The 19,792-nt window shown below is 47.0% G+C and overlaps 1 protein-coding gene across 1 annotated transcript in view; it reads right to left on the reverse strand.

Annotated features, from left to right (window-relative positions):
* Nucleotides 1–1,701: 1,701 nt before the first annotated feature.
* SLC16A2 (solute carrier family 16 member 2) overlaps nucleotides 1,702–19,792 on the reverse strand; it is a 110,386-nt gene continuing 92,295 nt past the window's right edge. The window contains exons 3-7 of the mRNA XM_037512246.2: nucleotides 16,849–16,993; nucleotides 13,446–13,896; nucleotides 12,472–12,615; nucleotides 6,052–6,280; nucleotides 1,702–4,211 (exon numbers count right to left, since the gene is read on the reverse strand). Of these exons, the coding sequence (XP_037368143.1) occupies nucleotides 3,991–4,211; nucleotides 6,052–6,280; nucleotides 12,472–12,615; nucleotides 13,446–13,896; nucleotides 16,849–16,993 (1,190 nt within the window). The 3' untranslated portion in view covers nucleotides 1,702–3,990. The remainder of the gene's footprint in view (nucleotides 4,212–6,051; nucleotides 6,281–12,471; nucleotides 12,616–13,445; nucleotides 13,897–16,848; nucleotides 16,994–19,792) is intronic.

The following is a 19,792-nucleotide window of genomic DNA, read 5'->3' on the forward strand; positions in this document are numbered from 1 at the left end:
AGAAGATAGTAGATTCATTCTTGTATTTCTCCTTTTTCTCTATCTGTGCCTTTCATTCCTGGAATCTGGGTTCTGGCAGAATACCGGACACATACATAGCAGATCCCTAGAACGTGTTGCTGGAATGACTTGAAAAGCAGGCATGGAACACTACTTCTGAGGACCACTAGGGGGCGCTGAAAGGCAGGCATTGAAAGGTCTTCTAAAGCAAAGTCTCCTCAACCCCTGGCAGGAGTTGAGTGTCTAATCTTTTCCTTGTGCCTCCTGGGGTCTCCTCTACATTTCAAGTCCTCCCAACTGGAAGAATCCTGACACTTATTAGAATTTCAGTACTTGCTTCAAGGGCTCTGGTTCTAACAAGCACCAACCTTACCTGGCACAAACTGTCAAACACCCAGGCTGGTGGGGTGTGGGGAGGGGGGGCGGACACCTGTAAATCCCTGTCAGCCAGCCTCCTCTGCTACTCTGGAGAAGTGGCAGGGAGCTGCAGGTTACCTCTTCAGACATGAACAGGCCCTGGAGGAAAGCATATGCTCATAAAAATAATGGGATTCCACGGCTTTGAAATCTAATGATCCCGAGTGATCAAACACAGGCTCAGGCCTTGGGGCTACTGGGGGAGGGACTGAGGGGGCAGCAGACCTTGGGTGGCAGAGCCCGGGGCCAGGCAGCAGGACAGAGTAATTAGTCTCAGTGGGAGGAGATGAGGAGGCTGGACGCCTGAGGATGTGTGTGCACTGAGTCAGGGGAAAAAAGACAATAGCCAAGAGCGGGGTGGTAAACCATCATCTCCCAAAGGAAAACTGGTCTCTTCTCTTCGCCTCTCCTCTCGCCTCTCCTCTGCCCAGTGCTTGGCTATTATTTGTAGCTCTTGGGTTACCGGGAGTGTAAGGGCAGTAGGTGGGGCCAGTTCTCCAAGGCCAGGGCTGCATGAAGGCCCGGAGTACCTAGGAAATGAACAACAAAAGCACCTGCAGGCTGGGAGTTAGGGTAACCTTGAAAAGATGGGTTGTGCTGAAAGTCAGATTTGATTTTTTGCTCAGAGCTCTTCCTGCTCACACCTATTTGGAAATGGGCTCTCGACATAGTTCTTGAAGTCAATAGGCAATGCGCTCCCACGTCCCTGGGTTGGTTTCCTCCTCTGTAAAAGGAGAGGTTTGAACAGGACTGGAAGTCAACTACCTGAGGTCAAGTTTCAGCCCGCTCTGTTACTGATGAACTCCGAACCCACTGCCATCCTTTCCTATCGACAAGCCTCAGTTTCCCCCAGTAGCATTCTAAGCTTACTCCCAGCTTTGTTGCTGGTGTAGGTCTCTCTTCTGCATCACCATCAACTCAGACTGTCACTCACTGGCTGTAGAACCCAGAAAGGGGACTTGAACTGGATTACTGACTGGGAAGGTATTTGCCAATTTTCAACTTAGCATGTTTGTAGCAAGGTGGTAACCTTGGCGGGGCCTCTGCTCTGACACAGCCATTAACAATTCTCATTTTGTGAAGCAACCACATTTCCCCTCAGAGCTCCCCCAAAAATGCAGTCCGGCGTAGACTCCCCAACTCCAACCCCCTATATAGCTCCTTTCCCAGAAATTTTATTCAAAATGTGATTTTAGTTCTGAAGTCAAACGTCCTGCTGTTAACCAGGTTAAGACAATCTCACCCGTGTAGGCAACATAGGTACCAAAGTTAGATTTTTAGATCTTTTTATTTTGTTCCAAACCTTTTGAGGATTTTAATGTCCCAGATCTCAAGCTCCCAAATTTTGTTCATTTTCCTAGATTTAACTGTGGTGTATAAGAGGCTGCATCCTACCCTAAATATTAATACTGTGCTGCTTTCGCCAACCAACATTCTCTCCAAAAGCACACAAGTCCACGCATGCGCACACACGTGTAGCGTAAGCAAATGGGCACCCCGCCATATTATGTGATACCTGATAGGGCAGATTTGGGACCTGTGAATGTCTTTCTTTCACTTGGAGAGAAATGGGTGGCAGCTTGATTCTTAAGACTTATCCAGACTGTGAGAAACAGAGGCGGCCCTGCCAACTGCCTTCTGGTGACTTGGTGGAGGTGGGGCGGGGGTGAACGGCAGCAGGGACTCGTTGCTCCAACAGTTTTAGTGGTCTCTTTTGCGAGTTTTAAGTCACCTGGGCCCAGCTTCTCCTGTTCCACTGCTATTGGAACTCGAAGTATAGTAATCAGGCCCTTCCTAGCCACAGTCAGGAACCGGTGGGTTTCCCTTTGTGCAGCTGACACAAACTGGAATGGGATTAGTGGAGAGGGCTCAGGACTCTGGACTTGAATAAGGCCATCAGAGGCCAAACATGCCTCAGCTGCCAGCTTGTAATGGAAAAACTTAGGGTGGGGACCATTGTCTTCTTTAGAGTCCCTGGGGGCAATTTCATTCTCCTGGATAGCCCTGGCTGGGGGTGGCAAATCACTGTTAGCTCCAAGTGACAGCCAAGTATTCCTGGCAAGATGATGAAAAGTTAGAATAACAGATGGAACACAACAGAAAGGAGAGAGGCTGAGCTCCTAAGAGGGAGGGGTGTGCTAACTGGACACAGCCTGGTTGTGAAAGCTCATCTGCACGCGGACTGTTGTCCAGAGGCTGCATATAGGGAAGCGTCTAGCATCTATTTCAGGAGGTTAAAGATGTCCAGAGCCTACATTTCTTGGCACCTTTAGTGCCTGCTAAGCAGAGTGGCCCAGGATGCTTGGCGCAGGTGACACCCTGGGTGGTAAAGACTGCATGGTCTCCCCTTCCTAAAATAAATTGTCCAACCCTACATGCAGCTGCTGCCTGAACCTTTTTGGGATCCATATTTAGGAATGGGATGTTCCCTAGAACATCCCCTTTCCTGGCCTGGATCTGGTGGAAATACTGACCTGTCACGAATAATGAGAAATGAAGGCGTTGATCCTTCAGGTCAGTAATGGTTGCCCCTCCTCCCACCGGTGCTAGCCCTGTTCAGTCCTTTTCTGCCTGCTGAGATGAAAGGAATTTCTTCACATTTTGACAGGTGGATATAAGGATGGAGAGTTGGGAGGGCCTCCAGGTTAAGCATTGGCCTGGGAAATCTATAAAAATCAGTGAGTGGAACCTTAAAAATTAGTAAGGGTGCTTTGGGTCCCTTTCTATGTGAGACTATGCTTCCAGTCTATGATTATAGCAACCTGAGCCAAAAAGTGAGATGTGACTCAGTCTGAGATGAGTGGGGTTGATGCTAGTGTTAGGGGTGAGTTGGGCCAAGATGAGGCTAGTTGGCCCAAATTCTGGGTCCCTCCTTTCTTCAAGCACCTATGTGTCTAAGACAGTCATAAAAAGAAATAGAGGGTGAAGAGAAGGGAGAGGAAGCAGCAGAGGAAGAAAAGGAAAAACAGAAGAAGGAAGCAGACTGCTAACCAGCTGTATGGTGGGGAGACTACCTGTACACTTGTAAATTGATGGCACCCACAGCTCTTGGGAAGCCACAGCCCTCAGAGACTCTGAGGCTAAAGAAGTTTCCTTGTCTTATTTTGCCTCTCTGCCCTCTTTCCTCTCCCAGCCAAATTCTCCCTAGTACAAGGAAGTCTTCAGCACGCAGAGGCTTGGGTCTCCTCACCAGGCTTCTGGGAACGTAGTAGCACCTTTGGCAGTTGCTTTTAGTGGTTGACTAAAGAGCTGGGGCCAAGAGGTCCCATCCCTCCCTTCCCCCAGGTGTTACAAAGTATATGGAGAGGTTCCAAAGGCCAGGGGCTGAGCCTAAGCCTTCCTAGATCCTGGCAGAGGAAGGGCCCTGGCAAGTTTAAAGGCATTCATGGGGAGAGTTTGGTTAATGAGTTTGGAACACCTGGAGCCTTGGCTCCGAGGGGATGGTCAGGAGGCTGAAACACTGTGTGCACAGGACTGGGAATATGTGTGCTAGTGGCAAAAAATGTAAATGCTGAGCAGGGCATGGTGAAGGGCAAGGGCTGGGGAGGAGCACACAACAGCAAGGAAGAGGCATTAGATAGGTTCCTCAGGGGTGGGGGAGCCCGGCAGCAGCTCCCCATTGGGGTCCGGGTCAGGGGCCAACATCTTATCCTTGCTGGAATCCCTTTGCTCTTTCTTGAACATCCTTTGGTGCATCAGAGGGACAAAGAAGAGTATCACAGCCCCAATGATGGGAGGCACACCAGCAAAGTAGAAGGCCACATGGTAATCCCCAAAACAGTTGCGAAGGAGGCCTGAAAGAGTGAAGAGAAACAGGTCAAGCTCAGTGTTGCCCTACTGTCTACAGGTGAGCTCTACTCAAGGATCCATCATTATACCTGTCCAGAAAGTCTTGGCCTGCACCACCTTGATCTGGAAGGCCCCTCCACTTCTACACTGCTGGATAGAAGAAGTAAAACCTCTCTTACAAAAACAGGCAGCTCCTCCCCGAGGCTCTGAGGCTTAAGCTCATGAGGAAAGAAACTAATGAAGCATCTCTGAAAATTCTCCATTTGTGACTTCCATAAAGCTATAGATAAGTAACGTCTGGTCTCTTCTAGATATTGAGCTAGGAAAGCTAGTTCAAAAAGTCCACAGAAGATGCCCAAACATGGTTCGCCATGATATACCTCCTACCTCCATCTTGGGTTAGAGTGTTCTTGTGGAACAAGCTAGTTGAGTTCCCATTTGCCCTAAGAGAAGTCTGTACATGTGCTTTTCCTTCTTGTTAGGGAGAGGTTGACCGCTTTGGGTTCCTCTAAGCTGCCAATACCATGGATGTGTTTGACCTGGGATGCAAGGCTCCCCTGCCCATCTCCAGAAGCTAATGTGGGGTACCTCATAGGGAGGATGAACCCAGAAACACCACTCAGGAAAGGCAAGCAAGCCCTGGAACTGCTTAGGAGGTAAGCCGAACAAAGAGCTATCAGTTCTGGGATCTACCTCTAGGATCAGAGGTTGGGTAGAGGCTCCCTCCCCACAGTGGACAATGTGGCTGTGACACAAAGGCCTGAAAGGAAGCTTTTGCCACTGTCACACAGTATGACTGATGCCCTCACAATACCTTCACAGAACTGGTGATCAAAAAGTATTTGTTAAGTTAGCTCAGTTGACCAGCCTAGGAGATGTTAGCCCATGCATCAATATTTGCAATAAATCCTAAAGAAAGGAAATGAAGTTCTCTTTTTTTTTAGTTTTCCCTGTTTCCTACGTTCCCAGGAGTACTAAAAATGCCCTTTTGGGAGAGTTGGGAGAGAAATTGGGAATGCTGAAAGATGGCAAGCCATCACTTTACCAGCTGCGTGCCGGAAGTGAACATTACTGCCCCAGTCCTGGGAAGTAGCCTTAATTGAATCTCACCTGGTCTCAATTCAGAAGCCAGTAGAGGAGGGGAGAGGGTATATCTAAGTGTTAATAAAATGAGGGCCAGGGCCTCCCTGGTGGCACAAGGGGTTAAGCACAGCACTGGAAGCTATCTGCAGCATGAATTCCATTCCTAGCCTGCCAGGGAGCTACCCACATGACACAGCAGATCTCTCCTGTCCTGCCCGCTGCTCCACTCAGCAGTGTATTTCATCAGTCTGCCTCTTCTGTTCCCCACTGTCTCTGGTGAATCCTCTCACCCTCCCACGCATCTGGCCTGTGCCCCAGTTCTTGTACGCATAAATAAATAAATCTTAAAAAAAAATTAAAAAATAAAAGGAGGGCCACTTTCTCTTTTCTTCCTGCCCAATTACCTAGCAAATACTTGGCTCTAGAGAGAGAGGATCCAGGATCATTACAATGGCCGAAAAGGCCAAATCCATTTCTCTGTCCCCACCCTTCTGGAATCTGCCACACTGTCTACAATTAAACACCACTGAAACATACACATCCATGAAAAGCCCATCCCTCCAAGTTAATCTATTCAAGAAACCTCTGCTTTGCCTCTCCCCCAGCCCCAAGCTGTAGTTACAGGAGCTTTCATGTACTCTGTCAAGGCTGCTTAACAGAGAAAAAGTGGGAAAGGGACCTCAAGCAGACGTGCTCAGATAGCGAGGGCCCTGAGAAGACAGGACTTACCCACTCATACCATCCCCGGAATATCCTCCTCACCTGCAATTGGGGGCCCAGCAATCATCGGCAGTGCCATCATGCCCAGGAGGTAGCCAATCGCCTGTGAGGCCTGCATTGGGCCCACCAGCTCGAATGCGATGGGGGCCATGATGGTGATGAAGAAGCCATCACACAGGCCCAGGAAGAGGCAGACAACGATGAGGCCCCCAAAGCCCTGGCATAGGGGGATCATCATGGACATCAGACCCAGGAGCAGGAAGGAGATGACCTGGGGAAGCAAGTGTATGAGGTCATGTGCTGGCTGGCTGAGACCACATCGCAAATCACACCTCTCTCGGGGCCTGTGTCTGCCATCTATAAAATGGGGCTGGTAGGGGGGCTGTCAGCAGAGCAAGCACTTGGGTAAATAGTAAATTGGCCCCTTCTAAGTTCTGTACTGAAGAGTTCAGCATTTTTCAGAGAACCCCAATTTAACTGTATGTCAAGATTTTTAAAAAGGGGAGAGGAAACATGGCCACCGTCCTCAAGAATTTGTCTTTGTACTGGACTTTGAGATAAAGGGAATTGTTTCTGCTTTTTTAAATTTTTTTTTAATTTTATATATTTTTTACATCATTTTTCATTTTTGCATAACAATTCCTGTCCCCCTGTTTCTGCTTTTGGATGCTGTATTTGGCTGTCCCAGGCATCAGGGTGTGGGATCAGAATATACTGGTGTTCTCAGATCCAACTAAGATGTGGGGAAAAAGAAGGGGAGGAAGTGAGGGTGATTTTTGATGATGATAAAATGGGGGCATAAATGAAAAGCACAGCTTCCTAAAATGGGAAGGAGGAAGTGCCCATATTTGCGGGGTGCTGATTTTAGTAAACACCTTGGCATGAAGGAGACCATTGGGAGGTTCACCCAGGTTCCTTATGCTTTAGGTCATTGGACACACCACCCTTCTCAGACATCTCAGACAGCGTGGCTCTGGGAGCCTCTGGGTTTGGCCGGGCATCCTGTGAAGGCAACAAAGACGAGTTTAAGGAAGGCCAAGCCACTAAGAGGGGGAGCCTGAAGTCCACATTGAGGCAATGACTAGCCACTGGGCTTTCTTCGGGCTGAGTAATGACTCCAAAACAAAGAAATGTCTTTTTGGCAGCTAGTTTTTCCTTTTTTTTTTTTTTTTTGGTGGGACCCTCGCCGGCCGCCGGGGGACGAACCGGCGCTGCAGAGGCTGCGGGCAGCCTTGCAGCCCAGCGCTCAACCGCTGCACCAACAGGGGAGGCCCTAGTTTTTCCCTTTTGATGAGAGAAGGACCACTAGAGATACTCTGGCTTTTCGATATGGTTATTGTAACCATATCGTGCTGGGGAGTCAGACTGAAGATGTTGGGTCTAGGCAAAGAAAGGAGGCCCCTCCGATCACAACCGTAGCCAGCAGAGCCAGCTCTTCCGAGGGTCAGGCCTAATGCCTGATCTGTTCAGATTTTCACGGACCCCGGATTTTGTGATAGTTCACACAGACAGGTTGCTTTCCCAGAAACACATGGAAGTGGTAGGATGGTCAAAGCTGGTTTAATCCCTAAATATTTTCTATGTTATTGCTGGTAGTAGATTTGTTAGAGTTGATAGGTTTTTGGAGATGAAATGTCCTGGCCATGCCATCTCGGCAAATCTCCTTGTTGGGGGACTTTTTTATTTTATTGAGGTAACATTAGTTTATACTACTGTTTAGGTGTCAGGCATACAGTTCTCATCTCAGTAACTGTATATATCATCCCATGCCCACCACCAACCAATTAGTCCCTTCTATCTGTTCGCTTTCTTGGGGAACTTTAGAACTTTGTCCATGCTATTTTGGGATACCTATGCAGAGTAAGGAATAAGAACCTGGGTATTCCAGGTTCCATTCTAGGAGATTCATATACAACTATAAGGTAAAACCAGGCCCACCTATCAATGAAGACATGATGGCTGGCAATTAAGAGTTAATACCATAATACAGGGCCTCCCTGGTGGCGCAGGGGTTAGAGTCTCAGTGCTATCAAGTTATTCCCAGGCACCATGGCATGAGTTCCATCCCCGGCCAGGGAGCTAACCCACATGGCACAGCAGACCTCTCCTGTCTCTCCCACTACTCCCCTCAGCAGTTCATTTCAGTATATGCATCTTTTCTGCTCCCCACTCTGTCTCTGGTGAATCCTCTCACCCCCACACCTCTGGCCTACACCCCAGTTCTTTTATGCATACATAAATAGAAATAATAACTCTTTTAAAAAAGAGTTAATACCATAATACAAGTCATATATGACAGAACCACAGCTACATCATATTCAATGGTGAAAACTGAAAACTTTTCCTCTAAGATCACATATAAGCAGAGGATGTCCACTTCCACTACTACTATTCAACATAGTACTCTAAATCCTAACTAGAGCAGTTAGGCAAGAGAAAGATATAAAAGGAATCCAAATGGGGAAAAAAGTAACTATCTATCACTCTTTGGAGATGACATATTATTATACTTCAAAAACCATAAAGACTCCACTGAAAAAAACTATTAGTAACGAGAATTCAGTATAGTGACGTGGCTGCTGACAAGATCAATTTACAAAAATCAGTTGTATTCATGCAAACATGAACTAGAAGAGAAAGGAATCAAGAACACAATCCCATTTAAATTTCAACAAAAAGAATGAAATAACTGGAATAAACTTAAAGGAGGTGAAAGAGCTCTCAAATGAAAACTATAAGACATTGTTAAAAGAAATAGATTTCATGATTAAATAAATGGGACTACATTAAACTAAAAGGCGTCTACACAGCAAAAAAGAAAAAAAAATTATATTAAAAGAAAAAGCACCCTACCAAAGGAGAGAAAATATTTACACATTATACATCCAACAAGGGGCTAATACCAAGATCTACAAAGAACTCATACAACTCAACAAAAAGAAAACAACCCAATTAAAAAATGGACAGAAGAGCTAAATAGACACTTCTCCAAAGAAGACATACAAATGGCCATCACTTGCTCATCATTTATGATCAGGGAAATGCAAATAAAAAACACAATGAGATACCACCTCACACCTGGGAGAATGGCCTGTGTCAAAAAGATCAGATACAGGGGCCTCCCTGGTGGAGTAGGGGTTAAGTCTGGGCACTATCACACCCACTGCTGTGGCCTGAGTTCCCTGGCCAGGGAGCTGACCCACATGGTGCAGCAAACCTTTCCTATCTCACCCACTGCTCCCGTCAGCAGTGTATTTCAGTAGATCTGCCTGTTCTGCTCCCCACTCTGTCTCTGGTGAATCATTCCATCCCCTGCACCTCTGGCCTACACCCCAGTTCTTCTATGCATATATAAATAAAATGAATTTTTTTCAAAAAATTCATTAAAACAAAAAAAGATCAGACACAACAAATATTGGTGAGGAGGTGAAGAAAAAGGAACCCTCGTGTTTTGTTGTACAATGGTGGGAATACAGACTGGTCCAGCCCCTGTGGAAAACAGTATGGAGGTCTCTCAAAACATTAAAAATAGATTTATCAAAAAAAAATAAGATAAATAGATTTACAAAAAAAAAAAGATAAAAATAGATCTACCATATAATCCATCAAGTCTTCCTAGGTATCTATCTACCTGAAGAATGCAGAAACACTAATAGGAAGGGGGATATACATGCCTGTGCTCATTGCCAAGTCATGGAAACAACCTCAATGTCCAAGGACAGAGATGTGGATTAAGAAGATGCGGTATATAGACACATGATGGATTGTTACCCAGCTATAGAAAAAGATGAAATTGTGCCATTTGTGGTATCATGTATGGGACTGATGACAATTATTTTGAGCACAAAAAGTCAAAAAGGAGAAAGGTAAATATCAGACGGGTTCATTCATATGTGGCATACGGAGAAATAAAACAAAGGAACAGTCAAAGCTAAACTAAAAGAAATCCTATGTGTCTACAGAATTGAGGCGACAAAAAGGGGAGGGGAGAGTGTGGGGTCCAGTGAACTATGGGTGCTTAGGTAGTGGTTATGGTGGCAACATACATCTGAAGAGGTATGAATCTCTACTCCTTAAGTCATATACAGTAAAATCGGTAAGAATATCACTGAAAAAGAGCTAATAACATTATATAACAAGTACCCCATTAGCTGACTTCAAATGGCTCTGAATTACTACCTATTGTGTTCAGCAGCCTCTAACATCCTTCATGAAGCCTCGTCAAGGTCCAGAAATTAAAAAGCCCTCTTGGTACCAAAAATCAGGCATCAAAGAATTGACCCAGAGTGAGGCTGTCTTGCAGGGTGTCACCAGTTTCTTTCCCACTGACTGCAGGGACTTGATGCTAGACACACGTGCCTGTCTAGGCCAACAGCAGGACCCACAGGGGCTAGTTAATTAGCCTTCAGAACCTGAAGCTGTATCTACTCCTCTCCTCTCCCAGGACCGCTGCTCCTGCATTTGATTCAGGGTAAAAGGAAGGCGAATTCCTGCAATAGAACATCTTGAGCAGTTCAAGAGAAAAAAGTTCATCCATTATCCTGGGCTCTTGGCCCGAGATATTCATCAGCAGGATCAGTCGGAACACATCACGTTCCCTCCCTGGGCTTGTTCTCAATGTGTCAAATGAGGGAGTTGAACTACAAGTTGATGAAATGTTTCAGCCATGATGTTCTAAGATTGTTTTCTATTATTCTAAGAGGTAAAACTGGGTCATAAGAGTGAAGAGGAGAGCGTGGCATGTAGAGGAAATGGGCAGCAGAAATACAGGGCCTTAAAGCTAGTGTTGCTTCTACAGAGCTAATGTCTCTGTCTTCCCGAGACCTCCTTCTGCACCAACCTTCCCTCTAGCTCTCTCCTAGGAACAGTGGTGACAATGGAGCTATACAGATAGGCAGGGGCTGCTGCTTCTCTTCAAGATAAAGCCCTTCCCCAATGCTAATGTAGTCTGATTTCTAAGACCCTTTGGCGTCCTGAAGCTGCTGAGACAAATGAGGAAGACTAACAAGGGTGACAGGTGGAAGAGCCTGGGAATGTCACACAGATTTATATGCCAAAAAAAAAAAAGTCACTCAGATAAGGAACTTAACGATATTTGCACAGGAATTCAAAATCTCATACTTCGATTATTTCAAGCACAGGCTTTTGGGTTGACCTTGCTCAAGTCACTTAGTTTCACTGGGACTTGATTCCGACACTCACGATTTAGGGTAAAAAAGTGTCCTACATAGGAGTTCAGCTCGGCCACTGCTGTCTCTCAGTTTCTCCATCAATGTAAAGGAGAGGTTGGACTAGATCGACCGGAAGGACACCCCTAGCTCTGACAAAGCAAATTCACCACCTCTTTCAAACTTAAGGAAATTGTAACCACACCCTTGACCGAGATATTGCATATATTTAGGAAATTCCCACAAATTTAGGTCTATCAGAAGAGAGGAACTCCCTGTCAAGTGTAGTCAGGGCCCTCTTGGAGGTGCTTTCGGGATCTCCCCAGGAGAATAGAACTCATGCAACTTCCTGACAGATTGTATGTGGCCACATGTACTCTGCCCCCCCCCCAAGATTGCACACCTGGGCACCTTCTGGTCAGTCCATCTGCAGGAGCAAAGAGTACCAGCTAGGCCAGAAAGGCAGTACAGCTACCAGGTAAGCAAAAGCAGCGCAAACAGCAGTCTGTGTTCAAGCAGACCAGAGCCCAGGCCACACAGAAAGTGGTTTCTCGAGCATCCACATGGCTACTGCCCACAAAATGAAGGTAATTGTGGCACTGTCAGGAGGACGACAGCCTTACAGTCATACAAATATTTTTCCTTCCCAAAGCCTGGTCATACCCATATATCTTTTGATTCTCCCCTTTGAGGTTAAGGGAGGAGAGGCAAGAATTATTCTCATTGTACAAATGAGAAAAAGTGAACCCTAGAGAGAGGAAGTGAGGGCTGGCCTTTTCTGGCACTTTTTGTGTGTGTCCATTAATGGGACGGTATCTCAGAGCCAGCGCTTGGTGGCCCGTAGCTGTGGAAATGGAAGAGGTGGGGGAGCTGGGCCTGGGCCTAAAAGAGAGAGGAACCAGGCCCAGAGTGCTATGGACGCCTGAGGCCCCCCAAAAGAGTGTGGGACGATGAGGTCAGGCTCCTTGGGGGCAGCATCTAATTCTCTGGCCTCAGTTTCACTTTTTCAGATGGGAGATCATTATGAATAAAAACCTTCTCTGACAGTGTTCTTACAGCTTCCATTCACAGCGCCCTCACCTCAGTCCATCCTGAGATGGATGATTCTCTTCATTTGAAAGCAAGGGAAAGGGCTCACAGAATTTGACTTTCCCGCATCATCTGCAAGCCGGCGTCACAGCGGGGTTGTAGGGCACAACAGAGGCACACCCGACCATTCTATCCCAACATCTGGGGATAACCTACCATCTGGGTCAGGCTGCTCCTCCCCACAGCGAACAAGCTGGTCACTCACCTGCAAGTAGATCTTCTTAAGTCCAGGAATGGAGTCGCTGACACGGCCTGACACAAGGCGTCCGAGGCCTGAGGTAGCCCCAATACACACCAAAAGCACCCAGGTCTGCTTGATTTCTAAGAACTCCTCTTCCACATACTTCATCTGAAAAACATAGCACCAGATCCCCAGGAAGAAGAGGAGCCAAATGGTTAACTGTTTGGCACATCCAGAACCTTTTGTTTACTTCCCCCCCCCCCCCCCAGGACAAGAGTACCGCCCCTGCAGCCAACTCTGAGGCAAGCCCTCTGGCTGCTTCTAACAACTTAAAAGGCTTCATATCCCCTGGATCTCTGGACTTGAGCTTCTGAGCACCAGCTGAGAGGGGTGGTGTCTCTAATTCCTGGCAGAACAGAATACAGCCTTAACGACTGAGAAAATGCAAGGGCTCCCCTACAATTTCCCTTTCCCTGACCCAGAACTGCCAGCCTGGAACAACAGCAGGTCACAGAAACAAGAGGTCTGTGTGGAAGATAAGCAGCACAATAACTGGCAGTTCTGAAGCCATAGAAATTTGGGACCCGCTTGCTAAACAAAGCTGAATGGGTTTCTTGACTGCAGGATTTTCAGCGCTTTGAAAAGATTGCTGCAGACTATGAAGCTAGAGAGGCCTAGTGTATGCTAGTTCCTAGGCCAAAATCATTTGATTACAAAGGCCAGCATCCCATGCTCTACCCTTAGTTTCCTGCATCCTGAAAGTATATCGCAATTTGTTAGTGGGGGAAACACAGACAAGAGCCTGCCCCTGAAGAAGACCTCCCCATTTCATTGTTCTCTTTCCCTCTTCAGGGCTTTCCAACTACTATTTTGTCTTTTTCAAAATCTCTGCTTTTTCAATGTCCTCCGCCCCTACCCTTGGGACTTCAGGCAGGTTAAAGGGTGCTTTTAGGGTCAGCTTGGGTCAGGTCAGGTGGGCCAACCCCAGGGTTCCTCACCAGGTGTACATAGGGAACGAAGTAGCCAAGGGCAGCAGCAGCGATCCCGAAGGCCCAGATGCGGTAGGTACGTTGGCGGAACACTCGCATATTGAAGTACTTCCTGAGCTGAGCCAGAAAGCGCTGGCATAGGGTGTGGACACCTCTCTTGCTTGGGGTGTCCTGAGAGCTGGGCAGGAGGGGCCGGTAGGTGAGTGAAAGCAGCATAAGAACGAACATGAAGGTACTCAGCACCTGGAAGGTTTGGGCGAGCTTGATCTTAGCCCCCAGCGTTTTGATGAGGAGGGGGAAGGATATGGAGAAGATGCTACTCCCAGCAGACACCACACCATTGGCCAGACCCAGGCGGCGTTGGAAGTAGTGGCCCAGGATGACGAGAGATGGCTGAAAGGCGAAGGAACAGCCACAACCAAAGAGAATCCCGTAGGTGAAGTAACGCAGGCTTAGCGAGCTGTGGGAGAGACGGCAAGAGCTGTGCTCAGCAGCCGGACCAGCAATCCACCCGCCCTTCTCCCTTCAGCCTCCTGAGTCTGCACCCCCCACCATGAGCCCACAGCTGCACTTACCACTGACCCTCAGAACGCACCAGGAATAGGACCCGCTGACCCCATTTTGCAGACAGGTTCAAAGAAGTAAAGTAATTTGCCCAAAGTAGCATGACAGGGGGGCCTGCGGACTTAACTCTAGGTCTGTGAGGCTCTAGTTTGAATCATAGCACCCCATCGTGAAGGACTGTTCAAAAGAAAATCAGAACCGGCTTAGGCAAAAGCTAGGTGAGAGGCTACAAGGAGTAAACCAGTGACTTAAACAGAACAGTTTTAGCTTACCGCTCCCCTAGATACCACGGGGAGACCGGCAGCCAAAGCTTTATCTGGAGTAAAAAGAAAGGTCCATGGGGAGCCAAGATCCTGGAAGGCTGAGGCCCATTTGTTGGACACCCCAATGCTCAGGGTCCTTAACATGTCAGAAAATGACTGTCTCTTGAGAGACAACCCCTCCCCAACCCTGCCCAAAGTCTTGGCATCACAAGATCCTTTGCTCTTGGCATCACAAGATCCTTTGCTCCAGGCCTCGATGATCCTCATGGGGATCCTGAGGTAAAGAGTCCCTTTAACTTCGAGAAGTTGCTAGACATGGTATGGATTAGCTCCCCAAAGTAGCCTGGCTACTTGACAGGGTGTGGAGCCTCAAAAAAACTGCACGCCTGGCCAAATAAGGCAGGTTCTGGCATAAAACTTAGGCCTCACTGTGGCCATAAGCCTCTGTTACAGTGTCAGACGGGGAAAGGCCATGGGAAGGTCACCTTGCTGAGCTGTCTTCCCATAGACAACATTGGCATAACCTCATGTAGAATTTTCTTTTCTTTTTGAAGTGTCCACCTTTTTGCGATAGTTCTTATCTGACCACTGAATTACCTAATAGTCTCCGTGGTCAAGCCCTTCCTCCCTGTAGAATGACCCAGTCCTCTTACTAAAGGACTGAGCCTATGTTGCAGACAGAGATAGTGTGGGCCTAGTACTCATGGTTCCAGTTCCACCACCACTCTACTCTTTTCCCCCTGCTAGCCCTCACTGGATATGTAAAGGCCTTGGTTTCCAAAGAGCTGCCTCCACTTGGAATACATAGGTAAGCCAGACACTTCTCTTCTGTTGGATTCCTTGGGGCTTGCTCCCATAAGTGAGTACCCTTGGAGATTGGCCTGTCTGGGGGTCTTGTCTAAGGGAGAGGAGTCAGCCCTTCAGGGAGGGGCGCTGGTAGAAAGTTCAGGGTGCTGTGCGTGGCAGATCTATTTCTAGTTGGATCTTGGGACAGGAGGCCCCTGAGTAGACTTGCCAAGGCCACCCTAGACCCGTCTGCCCCTCTGCATGCCATCCAAAGGAACTCAGAACAGATTCAGATGACAGGAAGGATGACTTGGAACTCTGGTCACAAGAAAAACCATTTTTCCACTGGGTGTCAAGCCGTCCAGAGTTTCTTGGCTCTGAAGATGTTCTTAGGGAAAGGGCAGGGGGGAAGGAGGGGAGGCTTGGGGGCTGCACAACAGAGTGCTTGCTCCAATGTACCTAAAGAAGAGTAACAGAAGACACATGCACCCCTCCGCCTCCTGCAACTGAGCTTGTGTGGACTGGAAGGAAAATGGGATTCGTATGTTGCTAATTTGTTTACACTTTGCTCGGCTCAGCCTTAAAAAACAGGCCTCTGCTGAGCAGTGGTGAGACTGGAGCCACTTCTGAGGCCTCAGTCCTTCCCAGAAAGAGCCAGGCACCAGCCTGCTGAGGGCAAATGAGGCCGACCACCAGAGGGGTCCTGAAAGGGTTTGGAGTTGCTGCCCTGGGAGGGCTGAGCAGGTTCCAGACAAGACATGGTTTTTCCCTCTTCTGTCCCAACTGGATGGGACCGAGCCAAGAAGCCATTGCAGGCCAGATCCAAGCTCTGCTGGAGGTAGGCTGGACAGCTGGAAATGCTCAAGTCATAAAGAAAGTTGGCCCACCCTCAGAGGGCCCAGTTGTGGCAAAACACAATTATTCTCTGCTGTGAGTGGAACCTTGGGACTAGATAGCATAACCATAGTCTTCTGGGAAGCCAAGCTCAGAAGGTAAATCTGTGACAAATTAGCTCTGTCCTCATTCCAGACATGTCACTGTGGCCACCTCTGTGTCTCCGGGCTGCAATTCTATACCAACCCAAGCAGATTGGAAGTAAGAGGTACCCTGAATTCCAAAGTATCCTTGGCAGAAAGTCAATGGAGTTCTTTAGAAATCTCATCTTTCTCAAGCTGTGGTAGAGGGCTTTTACTTTTCCCCTCCCTGCAGACATGCGGGACTAGCAGAAAAAGAGCAGAAAATGAACTCATAGTCTGTTTCTAGCCTGACTCAGCTGAGTTCTGTTCATGGGACCAATGGGACCAGGGTTTGCGTTTAGCCACATCTAGCTGGGAGATAGGCTCTGGGGTCTGTATCCCAGCATGGATGCTCTGAACCATCCCCTCTCATGCCCAAGAATGCCTTAGAAGAGATGTGAAAAGACCATCTAGTCTAGACCCCTCACATTACACAAACACTGTGGTCCAGAGAGGGGAATGGTTGTCAATTGTTTGCGAGCCATTCAGGGGCCAAAACTGGACTTGAGCCCAGCTACATGAACTCCCAAGCTTAGGTTCCGCTCACCACTTTGGAACACCTGGGCCTTCTTTGGGGACATTCCCTAGTGATACATTCCTGGGGTTCCTACCCAGGTGAGTACCATTAAACAATGATTCCTGGGAGCAGTGTCCTCAAGGACCCTATATGGAAAGAGCCACAGAAGATTTTGCAATGAAAAGAGTGTCACTAGTTGAAGCCCCCCCCCCCTCCAAAAGCCAACCCTCAGCCTTGGGGAAATGGTCAGCAACCCCTAACCTTACCTGGTGAAGGAGCTGGTATGGAGGCCAATGAAAGCGACGGCAGCCCCTGTGGTTGCTGTGATTCGGCAGCCCAAACGATCAGTGAATATACTCACAATAGGAGAACAGAAGAAGATCATGCCCATTGAGAGGGCTCCTACCCATGCTGCAGAAAAAAAAGCACAGACGCCTTAGCTTAATGTGGTATCTAAGGGTGTGGCCGTTACCTTAGTTCATCTTCTCTGACATTCACAGGGGGCATCGCATGGTCTTGCACCGCCAGCCGGTAGTTCCTAATAGTCAGAGAGAAGATTTACATAGTACCTGCAGCAGGGCAATGTGAGGACCAGGAGTCTAGTTCACAAACACACCCTGGGGCAGGAGGCCTTTAGCGATCATCGAATCTATGATGGAACCTTCTAGCAGCCACCACATGGTTTCACAGCATTTCACATCCTCTTTGGCTATTTGGTATGCCATGTGACTGAATTCTCACCAAATCAGAAAACTGGGTAAGAGCGATCAATACACACTGCTTCCAGGCCTGGACTATTACACACAAAAAGTCCACACTTTCCTGTGAGCTACTACAGAGTGACCTTGGAATCCATGTAAGAAGACCAGCAGAACGGCCGCCAGTTCTGTTTGGGTCCCTACATAACCACATAGAGGGAAGTTACCTCTCCCTCTCCAATCCCTTACCCCTGCCCTGAATGTTACATGAGAAATAAACTTCTTTCTGTTAAGCCACTTAATTTTTGAGGGCCATTTGTGACAGCAGTTAAACCAGCTCAAACTGAAACAAAGAGATTCCTCTCTATTGATAAAGAAACAGGTCCATAAATATGATGGGACTTATCAAAGATCACACAGCAAGTTAGTGGCAGAGCTGGGACTCTAAGCCAGCTTTCCTTATTCCTAGTCCAAAGTTCATTGCATTATATCTTCTATTTTTGGGGATGAATGAAGTTCCCTATCACTGAGGCTGTGCAAGCAGAGGCTAGGTGTAAAACAGGGGCTTAAGCCTTGGGGTCAGATTTGGACTAGCCAACCTTTCAGGCCCTTTCAGGGATGCTGAGCTGGATCTATAGCCTTGGGCACTAGGTAGGCTACTTGGCTTCAGGGCCAGGGATCATGTGAGTAAATCAAACTTTCAGGAGCTAAGGGAAGACTTCATTGAAACAGCTTTGTGAAGATGCTAAGACTAAGGAGCAGGGAGACCACAGACACAGGCCTTCTGAAATTGTGCAAGGATACAATGGCAGGTTCAGGAGCCACCCAAAGATCGCTTAGGACACTGCGTGCAAGATTTGGCTAGTCCAAATCAGAGGGTCACTGTGTGCTGAAATTCTTTACCAGAGTCTATGTTTGGCAAATCCCTGACTTCAAACTCAAATAAGAGTTTAATTTGTTTATAACAGCCCTTAAGTGTCTATAACAATCCTCACCAGGGAGAAAGAAATTTGCCTTTTACTTAGATTCTTCGAGCCCATTTCCCCTTGCTCAGCCCTCAGAAAGAAAGTTGTTTTTGTTTTTGTTTTTTTTTTCTGGTTAAAAGCTGTTGTCAAGTTTCATCTTGGACTTCTCTTTCTAGGCTAAATAACCTTAGCTTCCCTTTCTTCTTAATTTCTAAGTAATTTCTTTATTACTTTCAGAGCTCTTCTCTCAACACATTCTATACATCATCATCACCTTCGTCGTTGTCAACATCAAAAAGCATTCATGGCGCATCACCGGAGCAGAGCTCTGGGCCAGCTTCTGGCTCTTTTTAATTGTGGAGCCCTAAATAGGCCAGAGGAGTGCAGTCTGAGGAGGTCAGGGCTGGTCTGCTGCCTATGTCTCTTCCTCAGTGTCTCATATATCCTCAGATCCCCACTGTGAATCTTCCCTTTCGCCCTCTAGAGCCCTAGCTGCTGGGTACTGATCTGGGGCATTAGGAGGCTAGAATTCTCACCACAAACATAACCTCTTACCTTATAATTTCATTTATCAGTGGTGGAACCTTCAGGAAGTCACATAGCACTTCTCTAACACTCGGTCTTTTCATCTATCAAATGGCCTTTAAATTCTCAATATGCCTTCCTCAAAGTTTTTTTAATGATGATTAGATGTAATCATATATATAAGAATTCTGTAAATACCAACAGCCACACCATACAAAGATTAATGCAAATGGACCATAGACAAACATAAAACTTCAACATAAAAAAACTTCTAATAGTACAGGAGAAAATCCTTATGACCTTTAGTAGAACAAATATTTCATAGATATTTACAAATGGTATGATCCATAAAAGATAAAAATTGATACATTAGACTTCATTAAAATTTAAAACTTGTGCTCTTTGAAAAATTCTGTTATGAAAAGGCAAGCCACAGACTGCGTATTTGCAATACACATATCTGACAAAAGACTGGTAATTAGAATACAAGCGTGAGCGGACTCTCAAGACTCAATAAAAAGAAAGTAAATAATCTGATTTAAAACATGGGCAAAAAGATTTGAGCAGACATTTCACATACACTCATGATATGAGTGACAGTTAAGCACATGAAACTATGCTCAATATCATTAATCATTCAAGAACTGCATATCAAAAGCACAGCGAGCTACCTCTACACACCCACTAAAAGGGTTTTTTAAAATGTCAATACCTAGGGTCTCCCTGGTGGCACAGGGGTTAAAGAGCGCTATCAAGCTATCGCCAACCACTGAGGCATGAGTTCCATACCCAGCTGGCCAGGGAGCAACCCACATGGCGCAGCAGACCTCTCCTGTCTCTCCCGCTGCTCCCCTCAGCAGTGCATTTCAGTAGATCTGCCTGTTCTGCTCCCCACTGTCTCTGGTGAATCTTCTCACACACACCCCCACACCTCTGGCCTGTACCCCAGTTCTTGTATGCGTAAATAAATAAATCTTTAAAAAATAAAATAAAATGTCGATACCTAGTCCTGGTGAGGATAT

The sequence above is a fragment of the Talpa occidentalis genome, unplaced genomic scaffold (genome assembly GCF_014898055.3).
Source record: "Talpa occidentalis isolate TD23 unplaced genomic scaffold, MPIMG_talOcc4v2.1 talOcc4.15, whole genome shotgun sequence".
Taxonomy (NCBI): Eukaryota; Metazoa; Chordata; class Mammalia; order Eulipotyphla; family Talpidae; genus Talpa; species Talpa occidentalis.